At 47.1% G+C, this 13,601-nt stretch overlaps 1 protein-coding gene across 1 annotated transcript in view; it reads right to left on the minus strand.

Moving 5' to 3' along the window:
- The window catches only part of LOC143927887 (arf-GAP with dual PH domain-containing protein 1-like), a 77,434-nt gene that overhangs the window by 17,227 nt on the left and 46,606 nt on the right, over nt 1-13,601 (minus strand). Inside the window, exon 8 of the mRNA XM_077452331.1 lies at nt 12,826-12,888. Within this exon, the coding sequence (XP_077308457.1) occupies nt 12,826-12,888 (63 nt within the window). The remainder of the gene's footprint in view (nt 1-12,825; nt 12,889-13,601) is intronic.

The following is a 13,601-nucleotide window of genomic DNA, read 5'->3' on the forward strand; positions in this document are numbered from 1 at the left end:
GTCTATGCCCGGAAGTGGGTGGAAATACCTGTCTTGGACAGGTATCTGCACCCCCTCCCCCCTGAAAGGTGCCAAATGTGACACTGGAGGGGGGGAGGGTTCCGATGAGTGGAAGCTCCACTTTAGGGTGGAACCCCGCTTTAACTCATATCTTCAACCTCTCACTCTCTACTGGCATCTTCCCCAACCCTCTAAAACATGCATTAGTCACTCCCATACAAATAAAAGGCCTCAGACCCCACCAATCTTGACAACCTAAGACCCATCTCTTTACTCCCTTTTGCCTCCAAACTCCTTGAACGTTTAGTCTACAACCGACTGAGTGACCATCTCATTGAGAATAACCTTCTTGATCCCCTTCAGTATGGATTTCGTCAACACAGCACTCCACAGAAACTGCCTTCCTAAAACTCACAAAAGACTTACTAACAGCCAAAACCAACAGTCATTATTCTATACTCTTACTCTCTGACCTTTCTGGTGACTTTGATACAGTTGACCACGTCTTCCTTCTAAAAAAACTAAATTTGCTTGGCTGCACTCTCCGTTGGTTCGAATCTTACCTATTTCATCGCACCTTCAGTGTCACTTTCAACTTCACTTCCTCTTCTCCAACTCCTCTTTCTGTTGGAGTCCCCCAAGGTTCTGTCCTTGGACCTCTACTATTCTTGATCTACACATCCTCCCTGGGTCAGTTGATAGCCTCCCATGGCTTTCACTACCATTTATATGCTGATGACACCCAACTCTATCTCTCTGCCCCTCAGCTCACCCCATCAATCTCCTCACGCGTCACTGATCTAACTATCATCCTGGATGTCAAACCACTTCCTCAAACTTATTCTAAATCTAAAACCGAGCTCTTAATATTTCCTCCCCCACGTGCCCCTTCCCCTGACTTCTCTGTCGTCTATCAGTCCAGCCCCACATGCTAGGGTGCTAGGGGTAGCCTTAGACTCTGAACTGTCCTTTCAGGCCCACATACAATCCCTGTCCAAATCATGCCACCATAGCCTCCGCAACATTTCCAGAATACGCTCCTTTTTAACTAATGACACCACCAAGCTTCTAATTCACTCCGTGGTCATCGCTCGCCTCAACTACTGCAATTCCATCCTCATTGGATTACCTTTACATAGACTATCCCCCCTTCAGTCCATAATGAATGTGGCTGCAAGACTCATCCACCTTACCAACCATCCACCCCTCTCTGCCAATCCCTCCACTGGCTTCCACTCACCCAACAAATAAAATTTAAAGTTCTTACAATAATTTCAAATTTTCAATTCTACAACTCTGCCCCCAGCTACATCACTAACCTAGCCCCAAAATACCAACCAAGCCGCTCTCTTCGGTCATCCCAAGACCTCCTGCTCTCTAACTCCCTTGTCACCTCCTCACTTGCTCGCCTCCAGGATTTCTCCAGAGCTTCTCCCATTCTTTGGAACTTCCTACCTCAATCTGTCTGACTGTCTCCTAATCTTTCCTCCATCTTTAGGCGATAATTGAAAACCCTTCTCTTCAAAGAAGCCTATCCTGCTTCTAACTAACACTGTTATAACCCTTCCTTTTTAGATTGTAAGCTCTAAGGAGCAGGGCCCTCTAATTCCTCTTGTACCAAATTGTAATGTAACTGTAATGTCTGCCCTTATGTTGTAAAGCGCTGCGCAAACTGTTGGCGCTATATAAAACCTGTATAATAATAATAATAATAATAATAATAATAATAATAATAATAATATAATGCTGCTACCACCATGTTTCACAGTGGGGATGGTGTGTTCAAGGTGATGTGCAGTATTCGTTTTCCGCCACACATAGCGTTTTGCTTTTAGGCCAAAAAGTTCAATTTTGGTCTCATCTGACCAGAGCACCTTCATCTAAATGTTTGCTGTGTCCTCCACATGGCTTCATGCAAACTGCAAATGGGAGTTCTTATGGCTTTATTTCAGAAGTGGCTTTCTTCTCGCCACTCTTCCATAAAGGCCAGATTTGTGGCGTGCATGACTAATAGTTGTCCTGTGGACAGATTCTGCCATCAGAGCTGTGGATCTCTGCAGCTCCTTCAGAGTTACCATGGGCCTCTTGACTACTTCTCTAAATAATCTTCTCCTTTCAGTTTAGGTGGACGACCATATCTTGGTAGGTTTGCAGTTGTGCCATACTCTTTCCATTTCCGGGTGATGGATTGAACTGTGCTCCGTGTGATGTTCAAAGCTTGGGATAATTTTTTTTTATAACCTAACCCTGCTTTAAACTACTTTACAACTTCATCCCTGACTTGTCTGGTGTGTTCCATGGCCTTCATGATGCTATTTTTCACTAAGGTTCTCTAACAAACCCAAGAGGGCTTCACAGAACAGCTGTATTTATATTGAGATTAAATTACACACAGGTGGACAGAGCAAAGGGGCCTAAATACAAATGCATGCCACACTTTTCAGATAATTATTTGTAAAAAAATGTTGAAAACATTTAAAATTTTCCATCCACTTCACAATTGTATGCCACTTTGTGTTGGTCCATCACATAAAATTCCAACAAAATACATTTGCCTCTTTGGTTGTACCATGACAATATGTGGAAAATTTCAAGGGGTATGACTACTTTTTCAAGGCACTGTTTTTGCTAATAGGCGTCCCTCGTTCCCATCTTAAAAAGTTGGGAGGTGTGTACAGGAAGCATACATCTAAACCAGTGTCTTCCAGTAAGCTGTAGTGCTGGGCACTGGTTAGGAGCAATGGCTACAGCACTCTATGTTTACCCGACTCCACCTTTCAATTGTAGCTTATAAGTTATTAAGGCCTCATGCACACTGCAGCTCAAAAAAGGTGCTCCTACAGGCGTTTGAATAGTGGAAAACAGAGAAGAAAGGGAATGACTCAGGAAAAGGTCAGGACCACATAAGGATCATAATGCCGTGTACACATGATCAAACTATCCGGCGGACAATCCGCCCGTGTGTGGGCTCCGGCGGACTTTTTTCCCCCAAAAGTCTGGCGGACTTAGAGAGTAGTTTTGACTCAAAAATTGTGGCAACAGAAGACCGGGCCACCGGTAGTAAAAGAGCTGGAAGAAGAAAGTGGAGGCCCCGGCAAGAAGAACTGAAGAGGGGGACAAAACCCCCCAAGTCGGAAGAAGAGGCGGCGGCGACGGAAGACCGTGCTATTGCTAGTAAAAGAGCTATAGGAAGAAAGCGGAGGCCCGGCAAGAAGAACCGAAGAGGGGGACAAGACCCCCCAAGTCGGAAGAAGACCCCCGGATGGCGACTAAGAAGAAATCCGGGCTCCTCCGCTAGTAAAAGAGCTAGCAAAAGAGCAGAAAATATCGGAGGAGTCCGGCAAGAAGACCCCCTAAGACAGAAGAAGACCCCAGGAGCTGTGCAATAAATTATTTTAAAACCTTGTGTTGTCTTTTATTTAAATTTTTTTCACCAGTTGAATGGGTAGGGGTACATTGTACCCCATACTCATTCACATAGGGTGGGGGGCCGGTATCTGGGGGCCCCTTATTAATTACTGATTACGATAAGCCCCCCGCCCGCAGACCCCGACAACCAACGGCTAGGGTTGTCGGGAAGAGGCCCTTGTCCTCATCAACATGGGGACAATGTGCTTTGGGGTGGGGGGACACAGGGCCTCCCTTCCCCAAAGCACCCCCCAGGTTGAGGGCACATGGCCTGGTATGGCTCAGGAGGGGGTGGGGACGAGCGAGCGGCCGGGTTGCATGCTCAGATAAGGGTCTTATATGGACCTTGGGGGGGACCCCCACGCCGTTTTTTCGGCGTAGGGCTTCCCCTTTAAGTCCATACCAGGTGATGGGCCAGCGATGTGTCAATCTCGCCGCTGAAGTCCGGTTGTATGTGGGAAGGTCCGCTTGTTCGGAAAGTCTGGCGAACTTTCCAGCGGTTTGTCTGCCAGACTAAGTCCGCCGGATAGTCTGATCATGTGTATGTGGCAAAATCCCCACATATATGTTTTTTTATGTTCAACCCACTGATGAGTAACAGAGGAGCTGGAGTTTCTCATTATTATTGGAGGATAGCGGCATGGTGAGGTGGTAATTTTATGTACTCCTGGTTGATGTGGCTGGCATAAGTGGATGAGTTGGAAATTCTAGCTATAAGTTACAGAGAACGAAGCCTGGTTGTTGTTTTACATATTACATCTGGCTCATATGACCTGCTTACCAATAGGAGATCATAGGTTTCTAGTGTGCTTTCTGTGTGTACAGTTTTGGTCACTAAGGTGGAGAACAAAGGAAATAAAGATTTTCACTATCAATAATCTCTTATATACTGGACTTTTTAAATCATGGACACATGAGTTTTTTGTACAATTGTGTGTATGCTGGAATATTGCAGATGTCACTTTGTATACCGTATTTATCGGCGTATAACATGCACCCCAAATTTAGGAGGGAATTTTAAGGAAAAAAACTTTTAGGAGGGAAGTTTAAGGAAAGAAACCTACATTTAAATGCCCATCAATGCAGCCTTATCAGTGTCCATCTGCAGTAGGGTTGCCACCTTTTCATCAAGCCAAACCCGAACACTTTTTTTGTAGTATACATTCTAAATGTACATTGTAAATACCTGGGACACCTTTGGGTGCACTAATGGGAGCAATAATGTGGACAGTGTTACCTCCTATAACAAAGGGGTCATTGTCACCTCCCTTCATAAAATACAGGTCAGTGTTACCCCCTCCAAAATGTAGGGGTGCCCCATAGAGGACCCCCCATTAGGTCCCCTTATATCAGCACCCCCCTTAGACCCCTAAGCACCCCCTTAGACCCTTATTAACACCCCTCTTAGAGACTTCTATTAGATCAGGGAACCCCTCCCCCATCAGTGTACCCCGCCCCTAAATACCCATATTAGACTGCCTTACCGAGAGCCGCTTCGAGCCAGGAAGTGTGGGAGTCGGAGTTTGGGGCAGAGCGAAGCTGCTCTACTGTAGTGCTATTTTCCTTCTTTCGTTCCATTGTGTGTGGGGACTTGGAGAGTAGAGGCAGGTGCTGCATCGCTGTGCCCAGTGTGTCGGCAGGACACAGGAATCAAAACGCCTCCAAACTTGTGCACTCACTCCAAGGGCCGCTGTTAGGAATCATGGGGACCTCGCCCCTGAGGGGGAAAAGAGGTGGGAGAGGGAGGTGAGAAAGGGTGAGAGGAGGAGGTAAGGGGGTGAGGAAGAAGAAGAGAGAGGGGGGTGTGAAAGAGAGAGGGGGAGTGTATTGGGGGTGTGGGGTGAGAGAGAGAGAAGAGGGGTGGGAGAGAAAAGAGGGCTGAGAGGGAGAAGGGGTGAGAGAGAAAGGTGGTAAAAAAAGGGGGTTGCTGACAGAGGGGGGAGTAGCTGACGGGGGGGGGGAGTAGCTGACAAAGAGGAGAAATAGCTGACAGAGAGGGGAAGTAGCTGACAAAGAGGGGGAAATAGCTGACAGAGAGGGGAGCAGCTGACAGAGGGGGGAGTAGCTGACAAAGAGAGGGAGTAGCTAACAGAGAGGGGAGTAGTTGACAGAGGGGGGAGTAGCTGACAGAGGGGGGGAGTAGCTGACTGGGGAGGGAGCTGACAAAGAGGGGGAGTAAGTAGCTGACTGGGGAGGGGAGCTGACAGTGGTAACTGACAGAAGGGGGGGCAACTGACAGGGGATGGAAGCTGACAGAGGGGGGGGGGGAGTAGCTGACAGAGGGGAGACTAGCTGACAGAGGGGGGCAGAGTAGCTGACAGAGGGGGGGAGAGTAGCTGACAGAGGGGGGAGTATCTGAATAAGGGGGGAGTAGTTGACGGGGGGGGAGTAGTTGACATGGGGGGAGTAGTTGACAGGGGGAGGTAGTTGACAGGGGGGAGTAGCTGACGGGGGGTAGCTGACAGAGGGGGAGTAACTGAAAGGGGGGATAACTGACAGAGAAGGCGGTAACTGACAGGGGAGGGGGTAACTGACTGGGGAGGGGGTAACTGAGTGGGGAGGGGAGCTGACAGAGGGGGGTAAATGACAGAAGGGGAGTAGCTGAATGAGGGGGAGAGTAGCTGACAGAGGGGGGGAGTAGCTGACAGAGGGGAGTATCTGACATAGAGGGGGGAGTAGCTGAATGAGGAAGGGGGAGTAGCTGAATGAGGAAGGGGGAGTAGCTGACAGAGGGGGGTAGCTGAATGAGGGGTGGAGTAGCTGAATGAGGGGGGAGAGTAGCTGAATGGGGGGAGTAGCTGACAGGGGGGTAGCTGAATGGGGGGGTAACTGACAGAGGGGGGGTAACTGATAGGGGATGGAAGCTGACAGAGGGGGGTAACTGACAGAAGGGGAGTAGCTGAATGAGGGGGAGAGTAGCTGACAGAGGGGGGGAGTAGCTGACAGAGGGGGGGAGTAGCTGACAGAGGGGGGGGGGGAGTAGCTGACAGAGAGGAGGAGTAGCTGAATGAGGAAGGGGGAGTATCTGACAGAGGGGGGGTAGCTGAATGAGGGGGGTAGCTGAATGAGCGGTGGAGTAGCTGAATGGGGGAGGAGTAGCTGACAGGGGGGGTAGCTGAATGAGGGGGTAGAGGAATGAGGGGGGGTAGCTGAATGAGGGGGGAGAGTAGCTGACAGAGGGGGAGGGGAGCAGCTGACAGAGGGGGGAGAGTAGCTGACAGAGGGGGGAGAGTAGCTGACAGAGGGGGGAGAGTAGCTGACAGAGGGAGGGGAGCAGCTGACAGGGGAGGGGTTAACTGACAGAGGGGGGTAGCTGACAGGGGAGGGTAGCTGACAGGGGAGGGTAGCTGACGGGGGGCTAGTTGACTGGGGAGGGTAGCTGACAGAGGGGGGAGTAGCTGACAGGGGAGGGGAGCTGACACGGGGGGGGGAAACTGACAGAGGGGGGTAGCTGACAGAGGGGGGTAACTGACAGAGGGGGGTAACTGACAGAGGGGGGTAACTGACAGAGGGGATGGAGCTGACAGAGGAGGGAAGTAGCTCATGACAGGGGGGGAGCTGACTGGGGAGAGTAGCTGACAGGGGAGGGGAGCTGACAGAGGAGGGTAACTGATAGATGGGGGGTAACTGACAGAGGGGGGTAACTGACAGGGGAGGGGGGCTGACAGAGGGGGGTAGCTGACATGGGAGCTGACAGAAGGGGTAACTGACAGAGGGGGGTAGCTGACAGGGGAGGGGAGCTGACAGAGGGGGGTAACTGACAGAGGGGGGTAGCTGACATGTGTCCAAACCTGGACTGTCCGGGTCAAAACCAGACAGGTGCCAACCCTAATCTGTAGCCTTGTCAGTGTCATTTTGGGCTTTGGCGTTTAAAAATGGCGCCGCCGAGATACAGAGCCTGATGTCCTGTGTATCTCGGCGGCGCTCGGTAGCTCTCGGCCGTTCTTGGCGGCTTTCGGCCTTTCTCACCAGCTTTCTTGCTGAGAACGGCCGAAAGAGGGCGAAAGCTGCCAAGAACAGGGAAAAGCGGCCAGAGGCTCACAATTGGTGGGGGATCGCACCACGATTTCCACCTGATTTTAAGGGGTAAAAAGTGCGTGTTATAGGCCGATAAATAGGGTAATTGTTTAGAGAAATAAAAAAATATGTATTTCTGCGCTGTTGTGGGGCGGCAAAAGTAAATGAACAGCTATGAAATGTGAATAATGTGTTATAAATGAACACCACATTGAAATAAAGTCCAAAAAGAGTGTTAAAGTGAAAAAAACGCTAAAATGAAAAAATATATATATATAAGTCCAACATTTATGTATTTTCTTTTGAACAACTTTTATATATATATAGTAACTTTGTGGGAGAGGCACACGTTTTCATTGATTATTTATGTTTTATATATGGTTATAATTTATTGATATATTGTCTGAAGGTCTTAGCATTAGTATACAAATAACTACCTGTATAGCTACAGCTTCACAGTGATTGCTATCCACAATCCAACCAGCTGGTTAAACCATGTTGTTTGGGAGAAGAGCTAATTACTCTATTGGAGCTAGATGCCTTGTATGTGTACAGATTTTCCCAGCAAGCTGAATCAGCAGAAGTCTGTTACTTTAGAAAGGAACTTGACCTCCTCTAACCCTTTCACACAGGACGGATCAGTAATGATCCGCCCCTTGATGATCCGCTTGCTCAGCGGGGATCGCTCCGTTGTCCCCGCTGAGCCGGTGGATAACAGAGCGGCGGTCCCTGCACACTGTGCAGGGACCACCCTGTCAGCTCTCCATTCTCTATGGGGGATCGGACGAACACGGACCGTCTGTCCGTGTTCATCTGATCCGCTCTGCAGACGGATAGAAAAATCAGATTTTCCTCCGTCCGCAGAATCGGACAATAGCGGAGGCGGACGATATCGGGTGTCTGCGGATGTTCATCCGCAGACACCCCCTATCCCATAGGAATGCATGTATGTCTGTATTTCATCCACAAACGGATGGATGAAAAACGGACATAATGTCCGCATGTGTGAAAGGGGGGGAGGTATGATGATAGTGAGGTCTGAAAAAAACAAATCATGTGGAGAGAGTGAAGGAGTGGTGCTGAACAACAGGTCACCCTCATTTTCTCTATAATTTGCAAGTCAGTAACAAAAACGGTCAGATTTTAGGCCCCTTTCACACAGGACAGATCAGTAATGATCCACCCCATGATGATCCGCTTGCTCAGTGGGGATCGCTCCGTTGTTCCCGCTGAGCTGGCAGATAACAGGGCGGTCCCGACACCCTCTCAGCTCTCCACTCTCCTCTATGGGGGATCGGATGAGCACGGACCGTCTGTTTATCCGATCCGCTCTGCAGACGGATAGAAAAATAGGATTTTCCTCCGTCTGCAGAATAGGACCATAGCGGAGACGGACGATAACATCCGCAGACACCCGCTATCCCATAGGAATGCATGCATGTCCGTATTTCATCTGCAAACGGATGGATGAAATACGGACATAATGTCCGCATGTGTGAAAGGGGCCTAAATCTCATGTTTGACAAGAACATTTCAGTTTAAGGCTGGGTTCATATATACAGCTGCGGGTTGCAGTCTGGAGTCTTGTGTGTTTCTGTTCACCGCTTCAGGTGCGATTCATTTGCAAATTTTTCCCTAAATTCACACCTGAACCATCCCAAAAACACACAGGATCCTTTTCAAAACCGCACAGCGGCCTCCCTGCATTTGTGTGAACCGGCTCCATTGAAAGCCAGTCACATTCACATGCTATGCAAACTGTTAGGCTCGGTTCACACAGGGGCAACACAACTTTCAACACGACTTTTGGAGGCAACTTGGACACGACTTGAACACGACTTGGACACGACTTGGGGCGACTTACAACACGACTTTAAGTCGCCCCAGGCCAGGCGACTTTTGCCATGGCCAATCAGAGAATGAGCTCTCAAGGGGGAACTCCCCCCCTCCTGAGCCGTACCAGGCGGGGGTGCCCTCAACATGGGGGGGTGCCTTGGGGAACGGGGAGCCGTGCAGCTTCCCCACCCCAAAGAACCTTGTCCCCATGTTGATGAGGACAAGGGCCTCTTCCCGACAACCCTGGCCGTTCACCTGTGAAAAAGGGTTAAAATAGTTTATTTCACAGCTCCGGGGGTCTTCTTCCGTCTTCGGGGGTCTTCTCGCTAGCTTCTGCTCTTTTGCTAGCTCTTTCACTAGAGGAGGAGCCCGGCTTTCTTCTTCGCCACCGCCCTCTTCTTCCGACTTCGGGGGTCTTGTCCCCCTCTTCAGTTCTTCTTGCCGGGCCACTGTGCCTTCTTCTAGCTCTTTTGCAAGCCGGTCTTCTGTCGCCACTGCCGCTGTCTTCTGTTCTTCTCTTCTGGAGATGTTGGTACATTCTAACCCATACTCATTCAAATAGGGTGAGGGACCGGTATCCAGGGGCCCCCTTATTAAAGGGGGCTCACGGATTCCGATAAGCCCCCCGCCCGCAGACCCCGGCCAGGGTTGTTGGGAAAAGGCTCTTGTCCTCATCAACATGGCACCCCCTACGTTGAGGGCACGCGGCCTGGTATGGCTCAGGAGGGGGGGGTGCTTGCTCCTCCCCACCCCCTTTCCTGGCTGGCCGGGGAGCGTGCCCGGATAAGGGTCTGGTATGGATCTGGGGGGACCCCCATGCTGTTTTTTCGGCGTAGGGGGTTCCCCTTAAAATCCATACCAGACCTAAGGGCCTGTTATGCTCTCGGGGGGGCGACTCTCACAGAATTATCAGCTCTCAAAAGGGAACTCCATGCCAAATTTATTTTAAAAAATTGGCGTGGAGTTCCCTTTTGAGAGCTGATAATTCTGTGAGAATCGCCTCCGTATAGACTGATATCCGACTTTGAGGTGACCTCCATTGAAATCAATGGGTACCAGTCGCCTACAAGTCGGATAGAAGTAGTACAGGAACCTTTTCTGAAGTCAGAGCGACTTCAGTAGTGTGCATTAAGACGGCTCTCATTCACTTACATTGATTTTTACATGTAGCGCGACTTAAGGCGACTAGGGGCGACCTGAAGTCAGATCTGAGTCGCCCCTGTGTGAACCGGCTCTTAGTGAAGCCAAGTTGTGAATAGCTTTTCGTAATTGGTAGTAAACAGTCTAAGACCTTGTACACATGGTCGGAGATTCCGTCGGAATGTTTCCTATCGGACCGTTTTGTCGGATATTCCGACTGTATGTGGTCTGCATCGGACTGTTTCCGTCGGATATTCCGACGGACCAATTTTTCCAACTTGCCGGTAAAATTTTCCGACAAAATGCTCCGATCGGACATACTCCGATCATGTGTAGCCTACTTCGACGGACAAGGTGCCACGCATGCTCAGATCAAATTCCTAGACCAAAGCTATTGGCTACTAGCCTGAACGTAGTCCCGTCCTAACGAAATAGCGTCATCACGTTATGTACAATCAGATTTTCCGACAACTTAGTCCGACCGTGTGTATGCAACATCACTTCCGGACCTCTTCCGGAATTAATCCGTCGGAATTACTCCGATGGACTTGGTTGTCGGAATCTCCGACCGTGTGTACAAGGGCTAAGAGCAATACACATCTGCGAAACTATACAGCCAAAGCCAAACCCTATCCATATGCGATAATTCCTGCTGTATTAAAGTCACCTTTCTAAAAAGTGGATACACTGATGTTTAACCTCCCTGGCGGTATGATTATTTCAGATTTTAGGTGCTGAAAGCGGTACAATTATTTTGCATGGAAATTTGGCGTTTTATATTGTAGTCCTGTAATTCTTAGGAATAAATCTGTCCAAACCAGAGTCTAGTAGACATCCCGGGTATGATAAAGTTTGAAAAATTAAATAATAAATTATAATATAATAAATAATTAGAAATAATTATACTAAATAATAATATAATAATAATAAAAATTATTCAATAATGTAATCAAATCAAAAACACAGAAATTTGCTCTGTTTCAGAATTGTCACTGTCATTACTTTTCAGTATTTGATGACGGATCTCCCCACAAATTGTTATTGCTCAATTCTGCGAGTGATTCTAATTTATTGTCGCTGTTTTCTAGTTGGTCTAAAACCATTTTTGATGTAAAGGGACAGTTTTGGTTGCTATGGACAATCTCCAGTTTCCAGGCGTAAAGAACAGTTTTTATAATATAAAACTGCATGCAGCACACTGGAGAAACCACTAGGGACAAAGGGGATGTGAAATAATTACATACAGCAATGTAATCTGTAAGATTACATCATACATGTAATGTGTGTGTTTTACTTTTTTTAATTTCGTCCCAACGCTCGCAGGGAACGGAGCCCGGCGATGTGATGAATCGAGCAGAGGACGAGCCGCTCACAGTGCGGGGAGACATCGCTGGATCCAGGGGACAAGGTAAGAAACTCATCCTGGATCCAGCAATGCGATCCCGAGTCTGGCTCGGGGTTACCGCTTTTGGTTCTGAATTTTCACCCCGAGCCAGACTCGGGAATACCGCCAGGGGGGTTAGGGAGACACCAGGCAGTTAGATATTGAACATGCCTATGATATAAGGTCCAGAGGACTAATAAAACAAGAGAGAAATCCAAGAGAGAAATATGCATGAGATTCATATCATATTGTTAAATAATATGCTGGTTGCCGTAACTGTGAAACCTTATCATATTGACACACAGATGTGCCCAAGATTACTGACATAAGAGTGTATGGGATGAGCGTAATAATGTCCTGGCGTGGCAGAAACTGAAGCAGGCATTTTGCAAAGGTAAGAATGTCAACAGTGAATGCTGTGAAGTGTGCATGTTTCTGTTTAAGCGCATGGTGGAAACTACTATGCGTATGTAAAGGGTTAGGCCAGGTTCACATCTGTGCAGTGCAGTATTTCTGATTCACGCTGTTATGCATGTTACACATGTTTCTAGGTGAGCAGCCATTGAACTTGTTAAATTTATTAGAACGTGCGTTTTATGACAGCGCACCAAAGATGCAACATGCAAGACTTTAATACTCTTTCATAAAAATGTACATTCCAATAGAGTTTAATGGTAGTGCGCATAAAAATGTGTGTAAAACGTGCATAATAACGAGATGCGGAAAAAAGAGCAATATTATTATTATTATTCAGGATTTATATAGCGTTAACAATTTACACAGCGCTTTACAATATAAAAAGGAGACAATACAGTTACAATACAATAAAATACAAGAGGATCAAGATGGGCCGTCTCAGAAGAGCTTACAATCTAATAATACATCTCATATTGTTATGATGCTGGAATTCTTCATCGTGACACCAACCCAATAGACAAGTTTTATAGCCCTAAAAAATCCCAGATGTTCTCGGCAGAGTTTGAAATGATAGAGAATTTTGTCATTTTTACACCTGATATAATTCCCTTTTTTATTATTACCTTTGGTCCTGTCTTCTCCATGTAGCCTTCTTTTATGAAGTTCTGAGGCAAACGTGTTAGGATCTAGAGGTAAGAACAAAAAAATTTCCTTGAGAAGAGAGTCTACTTAGCTGAATGGCTATGTTGAAATTACTGTAAACAATCTAGCAAACATGTCTGAAACATGTTTAACCACTTGCTGTCTGGGGTGGTTTTGACATTTTTCACATACATGTTACAATCAGCATATTTTCACTAGAAAATTTCTTAGAACTCCAAAACATTACATATTTTCTGAAAGCAGAGGCCCTGGAAAATAAAATTGCGGTTGTTTTATAAAGAAAGGTATTTGTGCAGCCGTTTATCAAATGCAAAGATGTGCTTACGTGAATTTTAATGCATATGAACACAATATAATACCACATTTTTAAAAAATATATAAAAGATAATGGTGAATCAAGTAAAGAGATAACAAACATGTCAAAATTAAAAATTGTGCATTTCTGTGAAATGGTGACAAACTACAGTACCTAAAAATATCCATATGGGATGCTTTAAAAGCATGATAGGTTATCAGTTTAGCGTTAAACATGAGCCATAGGACTAGAACTATCGCTCTCACCCTGATGTCTGCAGCGATACCTCACATGTGTGGGGGCAATCGCTGTTTACATATGCGTGTGAATTTGCACTTGCGAGTGCGCACGGGAGTGCTTTAATATATTTTTTTATTTGATTTTAAAAAACATTTTTTTACACTTGAAAAAAATAAAATATTTAATGTTAATGTTTTCACA

The sequence above is a fragment of the Lithobates pipiens genome, unplaced genomic scaffold (assembly GCF_037356315.1).
Source record: "Lithobates pipiens isolate NorthernLeopardFrog02 unplaced genomic scaffold, aLitPip1_a1.2 Scaffold_23, whole genome shotgun sequence".
In the NCBI taxonomy this organism is placed as follows: domain Eukaryota; kingdom Metazoa; phylum Chordata; class Amphibia; order Anura; family Ranidae; genus Lithobates; species Lithobates pipiens.